Raw genomic sequence first — 24,553 nt, forward strand, 5'->3', positions numbered from 1 at the left:
TAGGCTTCTGTTGCAGTTGTGGAGAACTTGTTTCCTTTATAGATGTGTTATTTCATGGTTGACTTCTGCAATTTATTTGTTCCCATTTTAAGACAGGAGTTGATTTGGTCGAGATATTGCTAGCAGGACTCTTATAGAAAGCCCCAAAGTTAAATTCTTTGTTTTGATATTGTTTAGACCAGTGCTTTTCAAACTTTTTGCTGAAGTGGAACCCCAAGGAAACATTCCACTGGCTCGAGGAACCCCTGTGCAATAATTTAGTAGTCTTATACACACATATCTGCACAGGAGAATTAAAAATTACTGCCGATTTTAGCAGTTTTGTAACTTCTTGTGGAACCCCTGGACTGTACTGGCGGAACCCTAAGGTTCCGAGGAACCCTGGTTGAAAACCACTGGTTTAGACCAATCATCAATGAGGTTCCAACTATGATCATCCTGATATTTTCCTATTATTTTGTATTTGTAAAACTACGAATGTAAGTGAGAGAACTGAAAGAGATTTTGTTTTTTTAACGTTTTGGTAACCGAATGAGTGACTTGTTAGAAGTATTCATAGTTAGTTACTATTTTGTCGACTCATCTTGGTTTTAACTCTTACTAATCTCCTCACAATTTTGCTATGAATTAAAACAACAACAACAATAAAAGCCCAACAACTAATTGTTTATTTTAACAGTCGAAGTCAAGAGTGGAAGTTACAATGAGACAAAAGATGCCAAGGAAACTATTGTCCGGAGAAGGTAATGAAACTTTTATGTGTAATTTCTTTCTTAGCTTGAAATATTTGTTTTTGTTTATTTTAAAGGTTATTCTAGTGCATTATACATACTTGATATACAGGCGCAGGAGTGGCTGTGTGGTAAGTAGCTTGCTAACCAGCCACATGGTTCCGGGTTCAGTCCCACTGCGTGGCATCTTGGGCAAGTGTCTTCTGCTATAGCCCCGGGCCGACCAATGCCTTGTGAGTGGATTTGGTAGATGGAAACTGAAAGAAGCCTGTCGTATATATGTATGTGTGTGTATATGTTTGTGTGTCTGTGTTTGTTCCCCTAGCATTGCTTGACAACTAATGCTGGTGCGTTTACATCCCCGTCACTTAGCGGTTCGGCAAAAGAGAATGATAGAATAAGTACTGGGCTTACAAAGAATAAGTCCCGGGGTCGACTAAAGGCGGTGCTCCAGCATGGCCACAGTCAAATGACTGAAACTAGTAAAAAGAAAAAAAAAAAAAATGCGGCTGTTTTTGAAAAAAGTTGCTTTACAACTGTACGTATCTGAGTTTGATCCTATTGCAAGGGACCTTGTGTTTTCTATCATAGCCTTGTAAGTGAAATTTAGTAGATGAAAACCTTAGAAAAGCCTATTGAAAGGACTGTGCCAGTTCTTGGGTGGTAGATTTGGTCTATTGCCCAGTTAAACCCTACCGTCTCAATCTTGTGTGCCTTTAGAGAAGTATATTCTGTTGCAAGCATTCAGACCAGATTGCCTATCTTACTACCATTATTCTCAGGGGCTCTGAAAAGAGTCGTGGGCATTGACCTTCCTTCTATGATTAAATGAGAACAGAAAATTATTCTCATAAGAAAGAATAAAGGGCAAAGTAAGCCTTGTTGCGAATTTGAGCTCAAAACACTAAAATGCACTGAACGAAATAGTATAAAACTTGAGAAAGATATATTTTTATCCTCATTCAAAAATTTATGTAGAGGTCACATAACGCGCTTATGCAGTCAAAGACGACCCTTTCAATGGCTAGTGACAAGGGGGACCTCTTCATTGCAACCCCAATCTTCTGGATGAAGTTAAATTGACAGAAATTGTGTGCAAACCCCAGTGAGATGGATTGTACACGTTTTTTTTTGGGTGGTGGCTTTAATATGCTATTGCCATTTATTTGACTTATGTGAAGTTCCATTATTAAGAATATTCAAACCAGGTTCATGTGTTGTAGTTCCTTCCTCTTTTGCATTTACTAGTCTTTGAGACCTGAAAAACTGAAGGAACTGTCTGGACTCCTGACTAAATCCTGTTAAATATAGAATCAACTAGAACCAAAGTGGTTGATGGATGATGTTCTTCTTGAGTTAACCTTTAAAAATATACAATAAAAGGGCATGGAACTTACTGAAACAACTCCAACTTGACAGAAATAGCTATTGTTGAGATTTTTCTTGGACATGGCATAAAAAAATAACCAATGTCTCAAAGGAGTGAGTGTCGTAGAGTTTAGTTACATCCAACAAACACTAAAGTTTTTCCCAAAATCCAGGGTTTTTATAACTGCTCGACTTGACTTTAAAGAATCGAAATCCATTACAAATATTCTTTAACTAATTTACAGAATCCCTATATGAGCAGTTATATTAACCAATGGGAAAACGACAATCATATTTCTTCGGCAATACGTCATATTGCCAGCTGTCACAAATTGGCGCTACACGCCTCACTATGTACATTTGATAATCATTATTTGAAGATAAATCCTATGTTAGTAACCTCTCATTCAATAAATTTATGCATAATGAAATAAATTCATACGCCTTGGGATATAAATTTATTTTATTATGCAAATTTATTTCAGTTGGATATTTTTGGAAGGATGATTCTTTAAGTATTTAATCAATTTGAAAACTAATTTGAATGCATTTGATTCGACTAAGTCACTCAAATCCTAGCCATTATGAAGTCCTCCTTCATCTTTTCTCGTCATTCCATTTGTGGTCTCCTGTCTTTCTCAACAGACCACAAAGTAGTATCAATCGGTAAATTTATGAACACTTTAATAACATTAATGGAATGAAACAAATGTTTCATATATAGGCGCAGGAGTGGCTGTGTGGTAAGTAGCTTGCTTACCAATCACATGGTTCCGGGTTCAGTCCCACTACGTAGCACCTTGGGCAAGTGTCTTTTACTATAGCCTCGGACTGACCAAAGCCTTGTGAGTGGATTTGGTAGATGGAAACTGAAAGAAGCCTGTCGTATATATGTATATATATATATGTGTATGTGTGTGTGTGTGTGTGCGTGTCTGTGTTTGTCGTATATATGTATGTCATATGTCGTATATATGTATGTGTGTCTGTGTTTGTCCCCCCAACATTGCTTGACAACCGATGCTGGTGTGTTTATGCTCCCGTAACTTAGCAGTTCGGCAAAAGAGACCGATAGAATAAGTACTAGGCTTACAAAGAATAAGTTCTGGGGTCAATTTGCTTGACTAAAGGTGGCGGTGCTCCAGCATGGCCACAGTCAAATGACTGAAACAAGTATAAGAGTAAAAGAGGGTAAAAGAGTATATATAGAGAAGTGAAAAACTTGTGACATTCATGCCTTTCCCAAGAACATTAGCTGCTTATTGAAACCATGTTGCTCTCCTTTTACTCTGTGACTTACTCTCTAATAAATATTATAAATATACATAATCCCATTTTAATCCTCACTGCATTGCTTTCTATCACATTTTCAGCTGGCAGATTACAGAAAATGTCAAGAGGTAAGTTTCTCAGTAACTTCTCAAAGTTGTTGAATAATTTTAACCCTTTAGTGTTCGCATTATTCTACCAAGATTAATACTTTTTAATCCACATTGTTTTGAACTAATCATGCATTATCTTGTAACTATGAGAATTTGATGAGGCAGATGTTAATTTTTAAAACGATATTGTAGGATTGGTGTGAGAGACCAGATCTGGCCAGTTTGAACATAGAACAGGCAGAATACTTTTAGCGGATATGGCCGGTTTAAATGCTAAAGGGTTAATGGCATGTGTAAAAAGATTCGAGCGAGGTCATTGCCAGTACCGCCTGACTGTCCCCCGTGCCGGTGGCATGTAAAAAAACACCCACTACACTCTCGGAGTGGTTGGCGTTAGGAAGGGCATCCAGCTGTAGCAACCTTTCCAGATCAAGATTGGAGCCTGGTGCAGCCGTCTGGTTTGCCAGCCCTCAGTCAAAATCATCCAACCCATGCTAGCATAGAAAGCGGACGTTAAACAATGATTATTTCTTAGAACTTTCAGTGTTATATGCCACACCCATCAGCATCTACTGGTTCGGTGAGTTCACCAGTGGTCAACCTATCAGTGCAGGTCCAGCAGGATGTACTTATGAACCGTGAAAAAATTACCACCATTTGCCACCAGGTGGAGCTCACTATTTTCACATGCTACTGTAATGCTGTAATAGCTCTATGACACTATGTCTTTTGACATACTTCTAATTCAAGTACCATAAACCAATAAATAAAGTTCTTTAAGTATGTTATGCCAAACCACTTAAATTCCTTCTGCAGCCTGTCTCTGCAGCGGCTGCTGCTCCACATACTCTCTCTGCAGAATACAGGTACAACATCAATTTTCTGGAATCTTTAGTTTCAAAACTTTTCTGGATTGCTGAATTTTTTGAACTGGAGTTGGTCACCTTGGTCAACACACTCTAAATTAAACAAATTTATAGGCGCAGGAGTGGCTGTGTGGTAAGTAGCTTGCTTACCAGCCACATGGTTCCGGGTTCAGTCCCACTGCGTGGCACCTTGGGCAAGTGTCTTCTGCTATAGCCTTGGGCCGACCAATGCCCTGTGAGTGGATTTGGTAGATGGAAACTGAAAGAAGCCTGTCGTATATATGTATATATGTGTATATGTTTGTGTGTCTGTGTTTGTCCCCCTAGCATTGCTTGACAACCAATGCTGGTGTGTTTATGTCCCTGTCACTTAGCGGTTCGGCAAAAGAGACCGATAGAATAAGTACTGGGCTTACAAAGAATAAGTCCTGGGGTCGATTTGGTCGACTAAAGGCGGTGCTCCAGCATGGCCACAGTCAAATGACTGAAACAAGTAAAAGAGTAAAAGAGTAAAAACTATTAAATTTCCTTAAAGAATTAAATGAAATACAGACCCTGGACATTAGTGTAAATTAATGTGGATTATAAGAGGATTTGAAACATCAGTATCTTGCAAGTCAATGTTGTATCTATACCATCTGTGGTGTGTGCGAGATAGTTGAAGGGTCTGATGATGTCGCTGGCGATCCTGATTTTCGTGGAACGCCGAAATAGCTTGTGGTGTGTGCAAGATAGTTGATATATAAAGGCACCTACCTTCTCTTCGCTCCGATAGAGACCCTTCAGTGGTAACGGATCCTTCGTCACAACCCCAACCTGAATACTAAAGATAGCAGCTGCTTCACCCAACCTTAGCAACGTCTTCACACGTCTTAACACCTCGACGACCCACGTTGGAAAGGCCGAAATCCCCGCTGCCTGCGAACGCCTCACTGCTGCCCCTTCCAGTTGCCCCAGCTTCCGGTCAACGCACCCAGCTGCTGACGTCATCCCACACCATCTTCCAAATAGTACCATTTATTCTCATCACATATCTAAACTATTGAAATCACTTCTTTCTGCCCTTCTGTCTCTCATACTATTCTTCTCATTCTCTAAACAAAATAAATGGTAGCTGGGTGAAGAATTATCTTTTTTCCCATGCAAGTCATTGTTCTTGAGCTCTGGTTGGCTCTGATCAAGTGAATCTATACTTGAAAACATTCCAGTCATGATCATCTTATCCTATTTTCAGGTATGGTGCATCGAAGACCATTTTATCTTCACATTTTTTTCTAAAAATGGTTGGATGTAATTTGAGAGAAATTTGACAGCTATTTTTAACAGAACAAATGGCCATATTGAGACTTTCTGGTTTGTTTGTTGAGTGGTGTGTAGGAGGAATGTATTGTGACCTCTTCGTTGTTTACCTTTTACACATTTATATTTCTTATTTAGGTTTTGACCCTCGAAAGCAAAAATCCATTTTGAAAGACAAGAACATAGCTGAAGACGGAGTTCCAGTGTCAAAGCCTGATCCAAAAGCTCCTTCTGCGGAAACTGTAACGGATGTTGACTCTGCTAAATTGAAAGAGCAAAAGACGGCAGAGGAAGAAAAGAAAGACAAGGAAGAAAAGAAAGACAAGGAAGACAAGGAAATGACAAAAGGGGACCAGAAACCAGTAAAAAAAGAAGTAAAATTAGCAATGGAAAGAGGAAAACAAAAAGAAAAAATAGAGGAAAAAGAAGGAGCATCAACAGAAACAACAGAGAAAGGAGAAAAAGAAAGGGAAAGAGGAAAAGAAAGAGAAAAAGAAAGAGAAAGAATAAAAGCCAAAAGATTACCAATGGATAAGGAAATATTAGAACAAGAGGAATCAAGAAAATCAATACTGGCAGAGATTGAACGTTTGCGTCGGAAAATGGAATCTGAAGGATTGACAGAAGAAGAGGCGGCAAGACTTGCAGAGCTTGAAGCAAAGAATTTGGAAGTTGAAAAGGCTTTAAAATTGAAGAAAAAAGAACGAAAGATGTTGGTAGCACAAGCAGCTGCTTTAGCATATGAAGAAGCTGAGAGTTTGACAATGGAAGAAGGTGAGAAGTTAAAGAGGAAAAAAGGTAAAAGGAGGCATGTAAAGGATGAAGGACAACTTTTGGGTGCGAAGGATGAAGGACAACTTTTGGGTGCGAAGGATGACGGACAACATTTAGGTGCGAAGGATGATGGACAAGTTTTAGGTGCGGAGGATGAACAACAACTTTTGGCTGAGAGAGAAATATCTGAAAGATTGTCAACGGATGATGAAGAAGATGAAGAAGAAGAAGTAGAAGAGGAGACTGAAAGCGAAACCGACAGTGAGGAAATGAGATTTCTGGAAGAACTTCTGGATTCAGGTGTAGACTGGTAAGATTTTTGGGATCTAGACAAAACATTAGCGTAAGAAGTTGTTCAAATGCCACCAAGATCAGGTTTGCTTTTCATCCCTCCAGGTTTCACAAAATAGAATACCTGTCAAGTACTGGAATCAATGTAACTGACTAAATTTCCCCTCCTCGAATTTCAGGCCTTGTATCCATTTTAGAAATAACTAGCAGTATCGCCCGGCGTTGCTTGGGTTTGTAAGGGAAATAACTATACAAGCATTTTTAGAGATGTAAAGTATAATAGCCATCTCAATATGGCTAACCACAAAGGTGGGGGGTGTTACTGTAGATTTTTACGTTCTGAGATTTAATAATAAATTTTTAGAGAGTTACTTCCCTTATATAATAGCGAAAAAAATGCATTAAAATGGGAAAAATTGATGGTAAATTTTTTTTTAAATCGTAGACTCATCGTAGACGCGCACTAATACCCAGAAGGGCTCGATATGAATCACGACTATAAGATACCTGGTTTTGGTTAAACTGCACCGCAAAATGTGAGAGTAGTTAGGAATCTAAATCGTAGGAGACAGACAGCACACAACCCCTCTTTTATATATAAAGATTATTATTGCTGCTGTTACCCCTATTATTATCATTATCATTATTATTATTATTATTATTATCCAAGGTGGTATGCTGGCAGAATTGTTAGCATGCCAGGCGAAATGCTTAGTGGTGTTTTGTCCCCCATCACGCTACTGGTTTCAAATTCCACTGAGGTTGACTTTGCGTTTCATCCTTTCGGGGTCAATAAATTAAGTACCAGCGAAACACTGGGGGGGGGGGCGATATAATCAACTCATCCCCTCCCTCCAAAATAGCTGCCCTTGTGACAAAATTTGAAACCATTATTATTATTATTATTATTATTATATTATTATTATTATTATCCAAGGTGGTGAGCTGGCAAAATCGTTAGTATGCCAGGTGAAATGCTTAGTGGTATTTTGTCTACTTTCACATTCTGAGTTCAAATACCACCAGGGTTGACTTTGCCTTTCAACCATTTGGAGTCGATAAATTAAGTACCAGTTACGTACTGGGGTTGATGTAATCGACTTAATCCCTTCCCCCAAATTTGAGGCCTTGTGCTTCCAGTAGAAAGGATTATTATCATTACCATCATCCTCATCATTATAATTATTATTATTATTATTATTATTATTGAGTGAGAGAGCAGTGCATGCCATCAAAGTGATAATGGGGTAAAAAATACGAAGCCCAGTATACCCGTCTGATAAGGGTACACAAGGCACATGCATCACAACCATATGTGCGCAACATGGTGATATCATATCAAGATAAACAGCGCATGACCTTGCAGGTGGGGCCCAGTTAGAATTTTCTTCTGGTCGAGTAGCCCATCCCGCTCAAAAGGTCCCTGAATAAGGGTTGTTTAAGGATGTTGAACGAACCACCCCTGTTTCCAAAGGTGAATTATCCAAACCTCTAAGAATCCCTCTCAACACATGGCTATGATGCTCACCCCAACAACTTCTGCTCATGATCAGAGATGCACTTATTGTCCAGCCACTAAGGGACATGCTCAACTGGTTAAGGTCAAACAACTGACAAGCAAATCTGTGGTATTGAGCAGAATATTTGCTGTAGCCCATCTTTTTATACCAAGACAAAACAATGTACATGGTAACACTTCCAATCAGTTAAGATCAGGAGCCATGAGAGCCACTGCCTGGTACTGCATCAGGGACATTTATTATTATTATTATTATTATTATTATTATTATTATTAAGGTGGTGAGCTGGCAGAATTATTAGCATGCTGGATAAAATACTTATTTCACCTGTTGCTATATTCTGAGTTCAAATTCCACTGAGATTGATTTTACCTTTCATCCTTTTGGGGTCGATAAAATAAGTACCAGTCGATGATATTGACTCATCCCTTCCCCACATGTGGCAAAATTTGAAAGCATTATTATTATTATTATTATTATTTTGCTGAAAACTCTCAGCTTAATTTTCTGGGTATAATGGATGGAAAGTGTAATCTGCTCACTGTCAGCAGATGAAGGTGGCTCAGCTGATGGAATTGTTAACAAGCTGAGCAAAATGCTTTGTGGCATTTCAACTGTTTTTACATTCAGAGTTCAAGCACCGCTGCCATTGAGGTTGACTTTACTTTTCATTCTTGTGGAGTCGATAAAATAAGTACCAGTTGAGCACTGGGGTCAATGTAATCTGTTTCTTTATTGCCCACAAGGGGCTAAACATAGAGGGGACAAACAAGGACAGACAAACAGATTAAGTCGATTACATCAACCCCAGTGCATAACTGGTACTTAATTTATCGACCCCGAAAGGATGAAAGGCAAAGTCGACCTCGGCGGAATTTGAACTCAGAACTCAACAACAGATGCAATACCGCTAAGCATTTCGCCCGGTGTGCTAACATTTCTGCCAGCTCGCCATCTGGGGTCAATGTAATCAACTAGCCCCTGCCTCTAAAATTGCTGACCTTGTGCCTATAGCAGAAAAGATTATTATTATTATTAAGGCAGTGAGCTGGCAGAAATGGTTAGTGGCATTTCATCTGTTCTGGTTTCAAATTCTGCCACGGTCAACTCGGTCCTTCATCCTTTTGGGGTTGATGAAATAAATCACAGTTGAATACTGAAGCTGATTTTATTGACATCCTCATCATCATCATCATTGTTTAACGTCCGCTTTCCATGCTAGCATGGGTTGGACGATTTTGACTGAGGGCTGGCGAACCAGATGGCTCCAATCTTGATCTGGCAGAGTTTCTACAGCTGGATGCCCTTCCTAACGCCAACCGGTCCGAGAGTGTAGTGGGTGCTTTTTATATGCCACTGACACAGGGCCAGTCAGGTGGTACTGGCAATGACCTCGCTCGAATCTTTTTACACATGTCACCGGCACAGGTGCCAGTAAGGTGACGTTGGTAACGATCACGCTCAAATGGTGCCCTTTTACGTGCCATCGGCATGGAAGCCAGCTGGCTGCTCTGACAATGATCACGCTTGGATGATGCTCTTGGCACCCTACTAACATGGGCACAAGTGCCAGTAAGGCGACCCCTCCCCCAAAATTCCTGGCCTTGTGCCAAAATTTGAAACCATTATTATTATTAATACGAAGTGGGTAGATTTGCAGAAGAGTTAGTGCCAGAAAAAATACCTTGAAGTATTTCTTTTGGCTTTTTTTGTTCTGAGTTCGAATTCTGTCAAGACCGTCCAACCCATGCTAGCATGGAAAATGGACGCTAAACGATGATGATGATGATGATGATCAAATTAGCCTTTCCTTGTTTTGGTGTTAATAAAATAAAGCGCTGGGTACAATGGTATCAATTTAGTCCATCCTTCCTAAATTGCTGGCCTTGTGACTAAATTAGAAACTATTAGAATGGATTCTGCATTGGCTGAACCATTAAAGCCTTTGGAAAAATGCTTTCCAGTATTTCTTCTAGCTCCCTACATTCTGTGCTCAAATTCCCCTGGGGTTCACTCTTTGCCTTTAAAATTTGTCAAGGCAAATGAGAGACAGAAAGATCAGCAATAGAAGACAAAATAGTATCACTGGAAATATCACAAAGGTTAGCACAGACAGAAATTGCAATGTTGGTTAATTAACTCTGACATGACCTGCTGTGCTTGAGGAAACCTATAGAGTCAAGTATATCAACATCAAAAATCAATGGAAATTGTAGATGGGATCCCTGTGCTGTTGGCACGTAAACAGCACCATCCAAATGTGGCCATTTGCCAGCCTCCCCTGGCACCTGTGCCGGTGGCACGTAAAAAGCGCCAACCGATCATGGCCGGTTGCCAGCCTCCCCTGGCACCTGTGCTGGTGGCACATAAAAAGCACCAACCGATCGTGGCTGTTTGCTAGCCTCCCCTGGCATCTGTGCTGGTGGCATGTAAAAAGTACCAACTGATCGTGGCTGGTTGCCAGCCTCCCCTGGCACCTGTGCCGGTGGCACATAAAAAGCACCATCTGTACGTGGTCGATGCCAGCGCCACCTTGACTGGCTTCCATGCTAGTGGCACGTAAAAAGCACCAACCGATCGTGGCCTTTGCCAGCCCTGCCTGGTACCTGTGCCGGTGGCACGTAAAAAGCACCCACTACATTCATGGAGTGGTTGGCATTAGGAAGGCATCCAGCTGTAGAAACACTGCCAGATCAGACTGGAGCCTGGTGCAGCCCCTGACTTCCCAGACCCCAGTCGAACCATCCAACCCATGCTAGCATGGAAAACGGACGTTAAACGATGATGATGATGATGCCATGTTCATACTATAGCAGGAATAGGTTAAGCATCATTGCTGCCACATTCCTGGTAAAGCAGTAATGAATGACACACGTAGAAAAATAGAAGATGCAGCCGATTCCGTCCATTAGTTTGCCTGCAATCATTACTCTTAAACTAAATCTCTCTTTTACTCTTTTACTTGTTTCAGTCATTTGACTGCGGCCATGCTGGAGCACCGCCTTTAGTTGAGCAAATCGACCCCAGGACTTATTCTTTGTAAGCCCAGTACTTATTCTATCGGTCTCTTTTGCCGAACAGCTAAGTGACAGGGACGTAAACACACCAGCATCAGTTGTCAAGCAATGCTAGGGGGACAAACACAGACGCGCACACACACACACATACACATATATATATATACATATATACAACAGGCTTCTTTCAGTTTCCGTCTACCAAATCCACTCACAAGGCATTGGTCGGCCCGAGGCTATAGTAGAAGACACTTGCCCAAGGTGCATGCAGTGGGACTGAACCCGGAACCATGTGGTTGGTTAGCAAGCTACTTACCACACAGCCACTCCTCCGCAATTATAATTATAACTTGCAATTATAATTTTTTTTTGCTCAGGGCCCAAATGGAGGAAAAAGTTAGACACAGTGGGCCAGGTCTGAGAGGGTTAACTCCAGCTATGAAGTCAATTTAATACAATAAATATTCCCTTCCAATTTGTGGCCCTGTGCATAATAATAATAATAATAATAATAATGATAATTGTTTCAATCTTTGGTACAAGGCCGTTACTTTTTGAGGATGGAATTTAGCTGATTACATTGACCCCCATATTTGACTGATATTTTATCTTATTGACATTGAAGGGCAAAGTTGATTTAAGCAGGATTTGAACTCAGAATGCCTATTTCTTTACTACCCACAGAGAGGACAAACAAGGACAGACAAACGGATTAAGTCGATTACATCAACCACAGTGCGTAACTGGTACTTGATTTATCGACCCCGAAAGGATGAAAGGCAAAGTCGACCTCGGCGGAATTTGAACTCAGAACGTAGCGGCAGACGAAATATGGCTACGCATTTCACCTGGCGTGCTAACGATTCTGCCAGCTCACCACCTTTTATATTGGACTCAGAATCCCATTAAGCATTTTGTTTGACTTGTTAATGATCCAGCCGACTTTTTGAAATAATATAATAATAATAATAATTAATAATAGGTGGTGATCTGGCAGAAACGTTAGTGTACCGGGCGAAATGCTTAGTGGTATTTCGTCTGTCGTTACGTTCTGAGTTCAAATTCCGCTGAGGTTGACTTTGCCTTTCATCCTTTCAGGGTCGATAAACAAAGTACCAGTTTCGCACTGGGGTCGATGTAATTGACTTAATCCATTTGTCTGTCCTTGTTTGTCCCCTCTATGTTTAGCCCCTTGTGGATAGTAAAGAAATAGGTAATATTAATAATAATAAGAAGAAGAAGGAGGAAAACTGATTATACCAAGTTTCAAATTGATATGAGCAGTGAATCATCCCTTTGTAGGATGTGTAGCAGCAAAATTGAAACAATATCACATGTTGTGAGTGAGTGTAGCAAACCGGCCTAAAGGAATATAAAAGGAAGAACGATAATGCGGCTAAGTTTGCTCGCTGGAGATTGTGTAAGAAGTACAGTCTTGGAAGAACATGGAAATGGTACGAACATGAATCAGAATGTGTCACTGAGAATAATGAATATAAGACCTTGTGGGATTTTACAATCCAATGTGACTTTCTCATAGATGCTCAAAGACCAGACATTATCAGAGTGAATAAAAGGGAGAAGGAAACTAAGATTACAGGTATTGCTGTACCTGAGGATGCATGCATAGGTAACAAAAACCTGGAAAAGGTGGAGAAATACAAGTTACTAAAAGATGAAATTGCAAGAATGTGGGCAACGAAAAGAGTAACGACCATCATAGTTGTTGCAGGGACACTTGGAGCACTAACAACTAATTTTGAGAAATGTGTTGAAGAAATTGGTATTGGCAAGAGGGTAGAGCTTGCACAAAATCTGCTCTGTTGGGGATAGCAAAGATTTTGAGATTGAAATCTTCAAAGCCACAGTCGAACCAATTCTACTATGTGGCTCAGAAACCTGGACGTTATCAAAGAAGCTTGAGAGGTGGTTGGATGGAACCTACACTCGCCTCCTTATGAGAGCTCAAAATCTCGTGGAAGCGCCATCCAACCAAAATGCAAATATATGGGAAACTACCACCTGTGTCATCTCTTGTGAAAGGTAGGAGAGTCCAGTTTTCTGGACATTGTTGTAGAGCTGAAAACGAGGCAATTTCTACTCTTCTCCTCTGGAAGCCATCTGCTTGTGATACCAGAGGGCGCACACTCTCCTACCCTGGTGTAATCTCCAGGGATACAGGCATCCAGCAACAGGACCTCCGTAATGCCATGATGGACCGTGAGGTCTGGCGTAGCATGGTAAATTCCATTGTCTCGACCACGGTCGAACAATGATGATGATGATGATTGAGATTGGCGCTTGGGTGTTGAGTATCTTTCACAGTGCCTAACATCTAGGTACCCAGTCTTATAATTCGTGGAAAGAGACTAAGTGATTCTGTGAGAGCTTCGCAGGAATGGCTGTGTGGTAAGTAGCTTGCTAACCAACCACATGGTTCCGAGTTCAGTCCCACTGCGTGGCATCTTGGGCAAGTGTCTTCTGCTATAGCCCCAGGCCGACCAATGCCTTGTGAGTGGATTTGGTAGACGGAAACTGAAAGAAGCCTGTCGTATATATGTATATATATATATGTGTGTGTTTGTGTGTCTGTTTGTCCCCCTAGCATCGCTTGACAACCGATGCTGGTGTGTTTACGTCCCCGTCACTTAGCGGTTCGGCAAAAAAAGAGACCGATAGAATAAGTACTGGGCTTACAAAGAATAAGTCCCGGGGTCGATTTGCTCGATTAAAGGCGGTGCTCCAGCATGGCCGCAGTCAAATGACTGAAACAAGTAAAAGAGAAAGAGAGAAAGAGGTTGCTGTCTGCTCTCACAGAATTAACTGGAACAAGTAGGACAGAGTTCTGAGAAGTAAAATATAATAGCAATAATAATATTCCTCTCTACTATAGGCACAAGACCTCGAATTTTGAGGTTGAGGGCCAGTCAATTACATCGACTCCAGTGCTCGAGTGGTACTTATTTTATAGAACCCAAAAGGATGAAAGGCAAAGTTCATTTGGTTGGAATTTAAACTCAGAATGTAAATCTCAAAGTGGTTTGTCTGGAGTGCTAACGATTCTGCCAACTCACTGCTTTAATAATAACTAGCAGTATCGCCCGGCGTTGCTCGGGTTTGTAAGGGAAATAACTATAAAGCAGTTTTAGAGAGTTATAGCCAAAAAATGGAAAAAAAATGATGGTAAATTTTTTTTTAGTTAAAAAGGTCGAGTTGCGTCCCCTAGACAGTCTGTGGTTTGTGTTTCTGATTCTCGACCCCATGTCGAATTTATCGATTTTTTTCAGAACTGGGGGAACTTTTCAAAATTTTCGCTGCGTTAGTTTTGAATTATGACATTGGGCTATGTGTGTGTCAAGTTTCATCAGAATCGGTTGAAAGCCGTGGTCAGGGTGAGGGTACAACCTAACAGACACACAGAAACACACACAGACAAACTGCCGTTTATATATAGAGAGATAATTAGTATTAGTATTTACATAGCAATACCGAATCTGTTGGCTCCGTTTGCTGAGCCTTGTCCCATCCTATGTCTGCAAACATCCAGAATGTTTAACTCTACTAAGGAGACACACTTTCTGCAGTGTTACAAAATTAATGGTTACTCTGATCACAGAAGATCATTTGGTGATATTTTCAAATGCTGTATCTATTAACCCATTCTAAAAGGATTCTTATTTAATTGTCTGTAGTTGCAAAACCTTTTTTGGTTACCACTTTAGGTCCTGGAATTTATTTAATTATCCATTTTCTTTTCCTTTTATATCCCAGTATCCAGTGGGCAGGTGATGTCTATTTTCTTACAAGCACTAGTATCTTTCTCTAAGTACAATGATATTCTGTATTTGAATATTCCAATTCTTTATCTGAATTTTCATGTCCATGAAACATTTACCTGTTCATTTTCAACAAGTTTCATGGTTCCACGGTCGTACCACCTTCCTGGGTGTTCTACACTGCATATTTTATGCAATTGCTTGTGTATAGTTAAGGCAATTTTGCCATATCTCAAAGTTTTGTACAGTTCCAGTGTCATTTCCTTCCTTATAACTTAGATATGTTTCGACCAAAGATTGGTCCAGGCCATGTCTAACTTAATAGCACCACCCGATAGGATTATTCGAATCCTGTTTGAGTCAAGTTTTGTTCAAGTAGTGAGTTCTTGTTGGGTGAGTTGTATCCAATTATCGGTGGCTTATCTGGTACTTTTTGAAGGAATCTATCCAGACTCTGTTTAAAGTTGATGGGATCCTTTTCCTCTTTGATCTCCCTTGGGACAATGTTAAATAGGGCAGGGCCTGTTGATATTAAGTGGATTCGAGCCTCTTCTATCACAAATTCATATAATGGTTGATATTTTCCCTGTATCTCTATGTCTTTTGATTACTTGTGTTCTTATAATTTCCATTTTCTTGGCAAGGACATCATAGCCGTTAGTTCCATTCTTATGTCTTCCCTAAATACTCTTACACTGTTTACCAATGTGTGGAGGCGCAATGGCCCAGTGGTTAGGGCAGCGGACTCGCGGTCATAGGATCGCGGTTTTGATTCCCAGACCGGGCGTTGTGAGTGTTTATTGAGCGAAAACACCTAAAAAGCTCCACGATGCTCCGGCAGGGGGTGGTGGTGATTCCTGCTGTACTCTTTCACCACAACTTTCTCTCACTCTTACTTCCTGTTTCTGTTGTACCTGTATTTCAAAGGGCCGGCCTTGTCACTCTCTGTGTCACGCTGAATATCCCCGAGAACTACGTTAAGGGTACACGTGTCTGTGGAGTGCTCAGCCACTTACACGTTAATTTCACGAGCAGGCTGTTCCGTTGATTCGGATCAACCGGAACCCTCGTCGTCGTAACCGACGGAGTGCTTCCCCATTACCAATGTGTCCCATTGCCTTTCATTTCTACCAAATAATTTCCAGCATCCATACTTATTCGCTGATTGATTTGCTCATCTTTTCCAAATCCATATCCAGCTTTTGCCTTTTTGTTTTTTTGAAAGTATGGCTTACAGGAATAAGACTGATTTTATATTGTGAACGGGTTACCATTATTCTCTTGAGATATTCCTGTCTTTCTTTTAATTTTACCAAGTCTCTCTCTGTAGTGTGGTCGATTTCTCTTTAGTCTCTCTTCAATTTGCATAAGTTGCATCTTTGCAGTTTTTTTTTTCTTCTTTTGCTTCAATTCATTTCTTGTTACTGCTATCCTTAACTTGGGTTCACATCACTGTTCCTGTTATTACCATTGTCGTCGTCATCATTGTCATCGTCGTCGTTGTCATCGTCGTCGTCGTCGTCATCATCATCGTCGTCATTACCATCGTCATCGTCGTCGTCATCATCATCGTCATTGTCATCATTGTCGTCGTCATCATTATCGTCATCATCGTCATCATCATCATTGTCATCATCATCGTTATCATCATCATCATTGTCATCATCATCGTCATCATCATTATCGTCATCATCATTATTGTTATTTGCTTTTAGTCTGCATGCTTGTTACAAGCACTTATCAAGACACACCCAGCATCCTAGGGTGAATGAAGGATAAGAGATATTACAGAATGACTGAAAGCTTGGGGCGGGGAAGTGGCAGGGGCAGTAGCAAAATATCTTCATTTAAATGTCTGTGTAGTACAGGCATTTAAATTGATAGAGTTTTTCAAAGAATGTGAGTAGTATTTGTCAGCACAATCTTTTGGATTTCTCTGAGACATGATTCTCCTGGGATGTTATCTAGATACTTCCGACATCCCTTTTTTATCATACCTAGGGCACCTACGATAACAGGAACAGTTCTTGCCTTAAGATGCCACATCTTTTGTATTTCAATTTCCATGTCCTTACATTTACTTCATTTGTTAAATTCCTTTACAGATATATTTTTATCAGTGGGAACACTCATATCTATTAGCCTATTTTCTTCCTCGTCTTTAATAATTATGTCTGGTCAATTAGCCTAGATCGTTCTGTTAGTGTTGATTGGAAAATCCCAGAAGATATTATTATTATTATTATTATAATCATTATCATCATTATGAAGATAGTGAACTGGCAGAATCATTAGCATGCTGGACAAAATGCTTACTGGTATTTTGTCTATCTTTACATTCTGAGTTCAAATTCCACTGAGGTTAACTTTGCATTTCATTATTTTGGGAATGGTAAAATAAGTACCAGTTAATAATTGGGGCTGATGTAATCATCTATCCTCTCCTTGTAAATTTCAGGTCTTGTACCTTATAGCAGAGAGGATTATCATTATTATCAGTATTATTTTCCTTTTCTTTCAATACTGAGGTGGTGAGCTTGTGGTCTTGTTACCATGCCTAGACAAAATGCCTTGAGGAACTTTTTCTGACTCTTTATGTTCTGAGTTCGAATACCACTAAGGTCACCTTTGCTTTACTTCCATTTGGCTTTGATAAAATAACTACTAGTTGAGCACCAAAGTCAATGTAATTGACTTTCTACTCCTCTCAAAATTGCTGAACTTGAGCTAAAATTAAAAAGAATTATTATCATCATTATTTTATTTATGCACAACAGATTAGACAGTCTGGAAAACATTCCTCACATTGGGCTGCAACAAGTAATCTTAGATGCCAAGAACCCACCAAAGTATCCTTGCTGTCCCTAATAACACTGTTTTCTCCAGGTGTACTAGACTAGGTTTTATGCCCATTTCCTCGATCTACCTGTTCAAATCTTTAGGAATAGTTGCTAAGGCACCTATTGCTACAAGGATACATTTTACCTTCACTTTCCATAGTTTTCTGTAACTCAATGGCTAGGGCCAGGTACTTTCTTATTTTCTCCATACCTCACATTTTGACTTTTTCATCATTTGGGATTGTAAAGTCAATTACCTGGCACTTTATATTCTCTTTGTCCACTACTACTACTACTGCCGCCACCACCACTACTAAATCAGGCCTTCTAGCTTCTATTGCTCTGTTTGTTTGAATGTTAAGATTCCACAACATCTTATATTTCTTATTTTCTAGCACTTTACTAGGTTCATGTTCATACCACATATCAGTATGGTCAAATCCTAGCTTTCTACACAACTCCCAGTGGATTATTCTCCCTGGGTTGCCATGCCTTCTTGTATTCTTCATGTGCCAGCATACTACATTCGCTAACTATATGAGTAACACTCTCTTCTTTTGATTTACATAATCTACATTGGGAATCTATCTGATTTTTTTGTCTATCTTAGCTTTTATCCTCTTAGTCCTCAATGCCTGATCTTGTGTTGCTACTAACAAATTTTCTGTCTCCCTTTTATCATCATTATCATTATTATTTGGTGGTGGATTGGCAATATCATTAGTATCAGTTTGTTGTATTGTAGTGTTACTTGTCCTGTATTACTTTGGCTTTGTATTTTACTATCCTGCTCAGATAAAAATTACCATTTCTTATTTTAAGCTTCTCTTTGTACATTCTAAAATTCTTTTTAGTTATTTGTGAGTGAATCTTGGATTACTCTTTTTACTAGTCAATTCTGTGATAATGCATGAAGTGTTTTGCTTGGCAATAATGAATGTTTTTATAATATTCAAGTATTTAGGTTAGATTAATTTCTGTCTAACTCATTATTGCAAAGAAAAATTAATAATAATTTAACTATTTTATGTATTTGTTCTAAAACAAAATATTTCTGTTAAAAATACACATTCTCTCTCACATTTTTTTCTTCTTTAATATAGGAAGCAAGCGTTAATGGCAAGATCTTTACAACAGGGATTAGACGATGATGCTTACGATGAAGATAGTGTAACCTTTCACCACCCTACGGACATGATTCGGAAACCCCTTGTTCATTCTAAATCCTCAATACCTGTTAAAATGTATAAACTCCACAAGCTTTTGAGACGTAGAGCTCAGCAAAGGGGAGAAGACATACAAGAGCCTGAGAAGAAAGCTGCTCCTCGTCCTAAACCTAGACCACCTAGTATACCAAATTACGAATCCAAAAAAATACCAGGATATTTAGTTAGTGGTAAGGAATTATTTATTAACCATTATTAACAGCAAGTAGTCAATACGATTAACCATTAACTAATCTCCCTTTAGGAGGCGCAATGGCCCAGTGGTTAGGGCAGCGGACTCGCGATCGGAGGATCACGGTTTCGATTCCCAGACCGGGCATTGTGAGTGTTTATTGAGCGAAAACACCTAAAGCTCCACGAAGCTCCGGCAGGGGATGGTGGTGATCCCTGCTGTACTCTTTCACTACAACTTTCTCTCACTCTTTCTTCCTGTTTCTCTTGTACCTGTATTTCAAAGGGCCGGCCTTGTCACACTCTGTGTCACACTGAATCTCCTCGAGAACTACGTTAAGGGTACACGTGTCTGTGGAGTGCTCAGCCACTTGCACGTTATTATCACGAGCAAGCTGTTCCGTTGATCGTATCAGCTGGGAACCTCATCGTCGAAACCGACGGAGTACTCCAAAATCTCCCTTTAGTAATTATTAAAATTTTTTTTTTTTTTTAAATTTAAATAATTACTAAAGGGAGATTAGTTAATGGCTAATCGTATTGACTACTTGCTGTTGCAATAATTTCCTTGCGTTTCTGGGCAGAATGTCTTATTCTTCCTCTAACTTTAGGGAGAAATAAATACTAGATCCGTAGAATGTTACCTGCTATAGAGAGATGCTTAGCCAGGAAAAGATGCCATCTGCTTTCATGTCATCAAACTGGAATAATTCACCAGATGTTACAATGCTTATGTAAAGCATTTTTAAGATCATAGCTTCATGTCGATTCATCAGCAATATTTAGCTATAACTAAACACCTATGGATATAGTTCTCTGCCTTAAGTAGTAACAGCACTGTGAAGTTTATGTATTTGCTTAGTTATCTGAGACAGACTCATGTCCTATTCGGTGGGAATTTTAGACTCATGTCCTATTCGGTGGGAATTTTAGACTCATGTCCTATTCGGTGGGAATTTTAGACTCATGTCCTATTCGGTGGGAATTTTAGACTCATGTCCTATTCGGTGGGAATTTTAGACTCATGTCCTATTCGGTGGGAATTTTAGACTCCTGTCCTATTCGGTGGGAATTTTAGACTCCTGTCCTATTCGGTGGGAATTTTAGACTCCTGTGCTATTCGGTGGGAATTTTAGACTCCTGTCCTATTCGGTGGGAATTTTAGACTCCTGTCCTATTCGGTGGGAATTTTAGACTCCTGTCCTATTCGGTGGGAATTTTAGACTCCTGTCCTATTCGGTGGGAATTTTAGACTCCTGTCCTATTCGGTGGGAATTTTAGACTCATGTCCTATTCGGTGGGAATTTTGTCCCATTTGTTTAATGTTTCAGAAACTAGAATTAAGTATTTAATCAGCTGTCAGTATATGACAACTGTTTGCCAAAGGGAGGTTCTATACTCTATTATTATAATTTGGTTTATGGAATTAATAATTTTGAATGTTTCATAGAGAAAAGACACTTTCAGATAATTGATGAAGTTCTTTCAGAATCATGTTTTGATGTTTATCTCAGCAACTGTGCATCTTTGATAAGCTCTGCATAGGACCCATGGACTAGTGATACGTAAAAAGCACTATCCGAATCGTGGCTGATGCCAGCGCCGCCTCGACTGGCTTCCGTGCCGGTGGCATGTAAAAAGCACCATCCGAATCGTGGCCGAAGCCAGTGCCGCCTTGACTGGCTTCTGTGCCGGTGGCACGTAAAATGCACCAATCCGACCGTGGCCGTTGCCAGCCTCGCCTGGCACCTGTGCGGGTGGCACGTAAAAAGCACCCACTACACTCACGGAGTGGTTGGCGTTAGGAAGGGCATCCAGCTGTAGAAACACTGCCAGATAAGACTGGAGCCTGGTGCAGCCATCTGGCTTCCCAGATCACCTGTCGAACCGTCCAACCCATGCTAGCATGGAGAACGGACGTTAAACGATGATGATGTAGACCAAACATTTTGAATCCTTGTGGACTAATAATAGCATTTATAAGGTTAAAGGTTCTTCATGCTCCTCCCTGCCCCAATTGATGTAATTACAAACATAGAATCCCTTCATTGTATGAATTTTTCAAATTTTACATGGAATTTCAACAGATGCTTTCAAGAAACCGGATAAATCACATGAGAAATTCTTTAAGAGGTCTCTCCTGTCGAGCCGCGCTGCACCAACACCTACGCAACGACTTGTTGCTCATTTAGATGAGCCATCGAAAAGTAAGTAAATGACATTCTAAAGGAAAGATGACTGAAGTGTTAATAATTTTTGAATTATCAAAGAATTGTGAGTGGATTTGGTTGGCAGAAACTGATACAAATATGTTATATACATATATATAGGTGCAGGAATGGCTGTGTGGTAAGTAGCTTGCTTACCAGCCACACAGTTCCAGGTTCAGTCCCTCTGCGTAGCACCTTGGGCAAGTGTCTTCTACTATAGCTTCAGGCTAACCAAAGGCCAGTGGGTGGATTTGGTAGACAGAAACTGAAAGTAGCCTGTTGTGTGTATATATATATATATATATATATATATATAATATATTTAGGTCTAAAACAAACACCAGATTTTTTAGCCCTAAATATACACACGTATTAAAATTTTTTCCGATTTTTTATATGCTAGGCTACTGGTTTGAAATCGATATTAATTAAATTAATCTTCAATTTATCTCGCTCATTATTTATATATATATATATATATATATATATATATATATATATATATATATACATACAAGATAAGAAAATGGAGAAATACATCTAAATCAATTATCAATTACCGGATAATACTCAATCAAATATTGGATATATGTTATCCCATGGAGGGTTGCATTTACAACCCTTAACTCAATTTATATATGTATATATATATACATAGTTATATGTTTGTGTGTCTGTGCTTGTCCTCCACCACCATCACTTGACAACCGATGTTGGTGTGTTTACGTCTCCGTAACTTAGCGATTCGGCAAAAGAGACCAATAGAATAAGTACTAGGCTAACAAAGACTAAGTCCTGGGGTTGATTTCTTTGACTAAAAGATGGTGGTCCAGCATGGCTACAGTCAAATGACTGAAACAAATAAAAGAATATATATATATATATATATATAGGTGCAGGAGTGGCTGTATGGTAAGAAGCTTGCTTCCCAACCACATGGTTTCGGGTTCAGTCCCACTGTGAGGTGGTGCTCCAGCATGGCCACAGTCAAATGACTGAAACAAGTAAAAGGACAAATATATATATGAGTAGGTGTGAAACTAGATAGGTATGGCTGAGTGTGTGTGTTTGTATCACCTGGTCTTGACATTGTGTGATAGGTATAAGCAAGTATCACCATCATACAGGTGGTGTCTTCCAGTTCCGGTCTAGTGTGAAAATGTCACTGACCAGGGTAAATATAAACTCGCTTGGAAACGTGTGTGAACTGGCGACAGGATGGGCATCCAGCTATGGAGAATTTACCTCGACAAATTCTGCCTGATTCCTGCAAGCACGGAAAAGGAGATATGAAAATAACCTCCGGTATGACCACTGGCAAACTTTTGTAGATGATTTATTTCCTGTGAACCAGGATGATCAGATAACAATCTAATTTATACAAAGCAGAAATATGAGGCAAATGAAATTAACTTTATTGACATTTTCTTCCACAAAATTTCTTATAACACTATTGAAATACCTTTTCCTGGCAAGTTTATGTCAAGTCTTGCTAAATTGACAAGGTGGATTTGAGACATGGTAGAACTTAATAAATTCTTGCTATATTTAAGTTCACTTAACCCTTTCGTTACTGTATTTATTTTGAGATGCTCTGTGTTTCTTTCAATTAATTTAAAATCTAACAAAGAATTTAGTAAAATAACTTAAGTTATCATTAAGCTTGTGTTAGGAACATTAATTGTGACAAAGGTTTGTTGGAAGATTTTAATTCAAAACTTATGAAAACAAGACATTTGTACTACAGAGCCAGAGGCGGTTTCAGCCAGGTTGGTAACGAAAGGGTTAAAGGTCTTTCTGGTAATACTACTTAACCAGAATTGTCAATAATTTATTCAAATTAACACAAGTACTTAGAGATATTTCACAAATTTTGCAGTCCATTAACGCTCTTACTGCAGAAAACAGATATATTTTGCCTTTAATTACAGAAGCAGTTTTACATACTGGTCTATCTTTTGTTGAGGAATGTCATCTTTGAACCGATTTTTTGTTGCAATAAGTCAAGTTTATTCAGACAATGTGACAATGTGTACCAATTCCATCTTTTAGTAGACATTTAACCTTATTACTTGAATAACCATGAGATTTAATTTTGCAGTGAGAGAGCTAATAAATTTAGCAATTCTATAAGCTTCAGTTCTGTTTGATTGAAACTGGTTATATTTACTAATGGTAAATTTTACATGTATTTTGTCAAATTTTCACTGTTGAGGTCAGTAGGATATTGGTGTGCTAATACTAGCTATTTACCTTGGCTTCCGTGCCAGTGGCACATAAAAGGCACCATTCAAGTGTCATCGTTACCAGCATTACCTTACTGGCACTTGTGCCCATGCTAGTAGGGTGCTAAGAGCACCATCCGAGCGTGATCGTTGCCAGAGCAGCCAACTGGCTTCCATGCTGGTGGCACGTAAAAGGGCACCATTCGAGTGTGATCGTTACCAACGTCGCCTTACTGGCACCTGTGCCAGTGACCTGTGTAAAAAGATTCGAGCGAGGACATTGCCAGTACCGCCTGACTGGCCCCTGTGCTGGTGGCATGTAAAAAGCACCCACTACACTCTCGGACTGGTTGGTGTTAGGAAGGGCATCCAGCTGTAGAAAATCTGCCAGATCAAGATTGGAGCCTGGTGCAGCCATCTGGTTTGCCAGCCCTCAGGCAAAATCGTCCAACCCATGCTAGCATGGAAAGCGGATGTTAAACGATGATGATGATGATGGTCACAAAAATATATATTTTCTAATTAGATTTAAGTAAATTTGAAAGTATGGACATTCAGAGACATTTGGCCATCTTCACTATAAGCTAACATTAATTTTTATTACCCTTCCCCACATAGACATTAACTCAGTTTTGCCATGTCAGTTCTTAGCACTTAATTCGTTTTTTTACACCAGACATAGTTTTTACTCTCAAGGATCCAATAAGGAAATAATTTTCTGAGGTTTATAATTAAGTTTAATCTTTATTTACCAAATAATATGATGGAATTGATTAGTAAATATTAAAATTGTGCCTTTTCACAGATCACAGAAAATGCTTTGAGTTAGAAAGTTCAGATAATTTGCCGACTGTCCT

At 39.5% G+C, this 24,553-nt stretch overlaps 1 protein-coding gene across 1 annotated transcript in view; it reads left to right on the forward strand.

The window, feature by feature from the left end:
- The window catches only part of LOC118762224 (trichohyalin-like), a 236,536-nt gene that overhangs the window by 74,601 nt on the left and 137,382 nt on the right, over positions 1-24,553 (forward strand). Inside the window, exons 12-17 of the mRNA XM_036500774.1 lie at positions 680-743; positions 3,473-3,499; positions 5,785-6,730; positions 18,968-19,260; positions 21,349-21,468; positions 24,502-24,553. The exon at positions 24,502-24,553 is cut by the window's right edge and continues 79 nt beyond it. Coding sequence (XP_036356667.1) covers positions 680-743; positions 3,473-3,499; positions 5,785-6,730; positions 18,968-19,260; positions 21,349-21,468; positions 24,502-24,553 — 1,502 coding nt within the window. The remainder of the gene's footprint in view (positions 1-679; positions 744-3,472; positions 3,500-5,784; positions 6,731-18,967; positions 19,261-21,348; positions 21,469-24,501) is intronic.

This window comes from Octopus sinensis, linkage group LG2 (assembly GCF_006345805.1).
Source record: "Octopus sinensis linkage group LG2, ASM634580v1, whole genome shotgun sequence".
Lineage (NCBI taxonomy): Eukaryota > Metazoa > Mollusca > Cephalopoda > Octopoda > Octopodidae > Octopus > Octopus sinensis.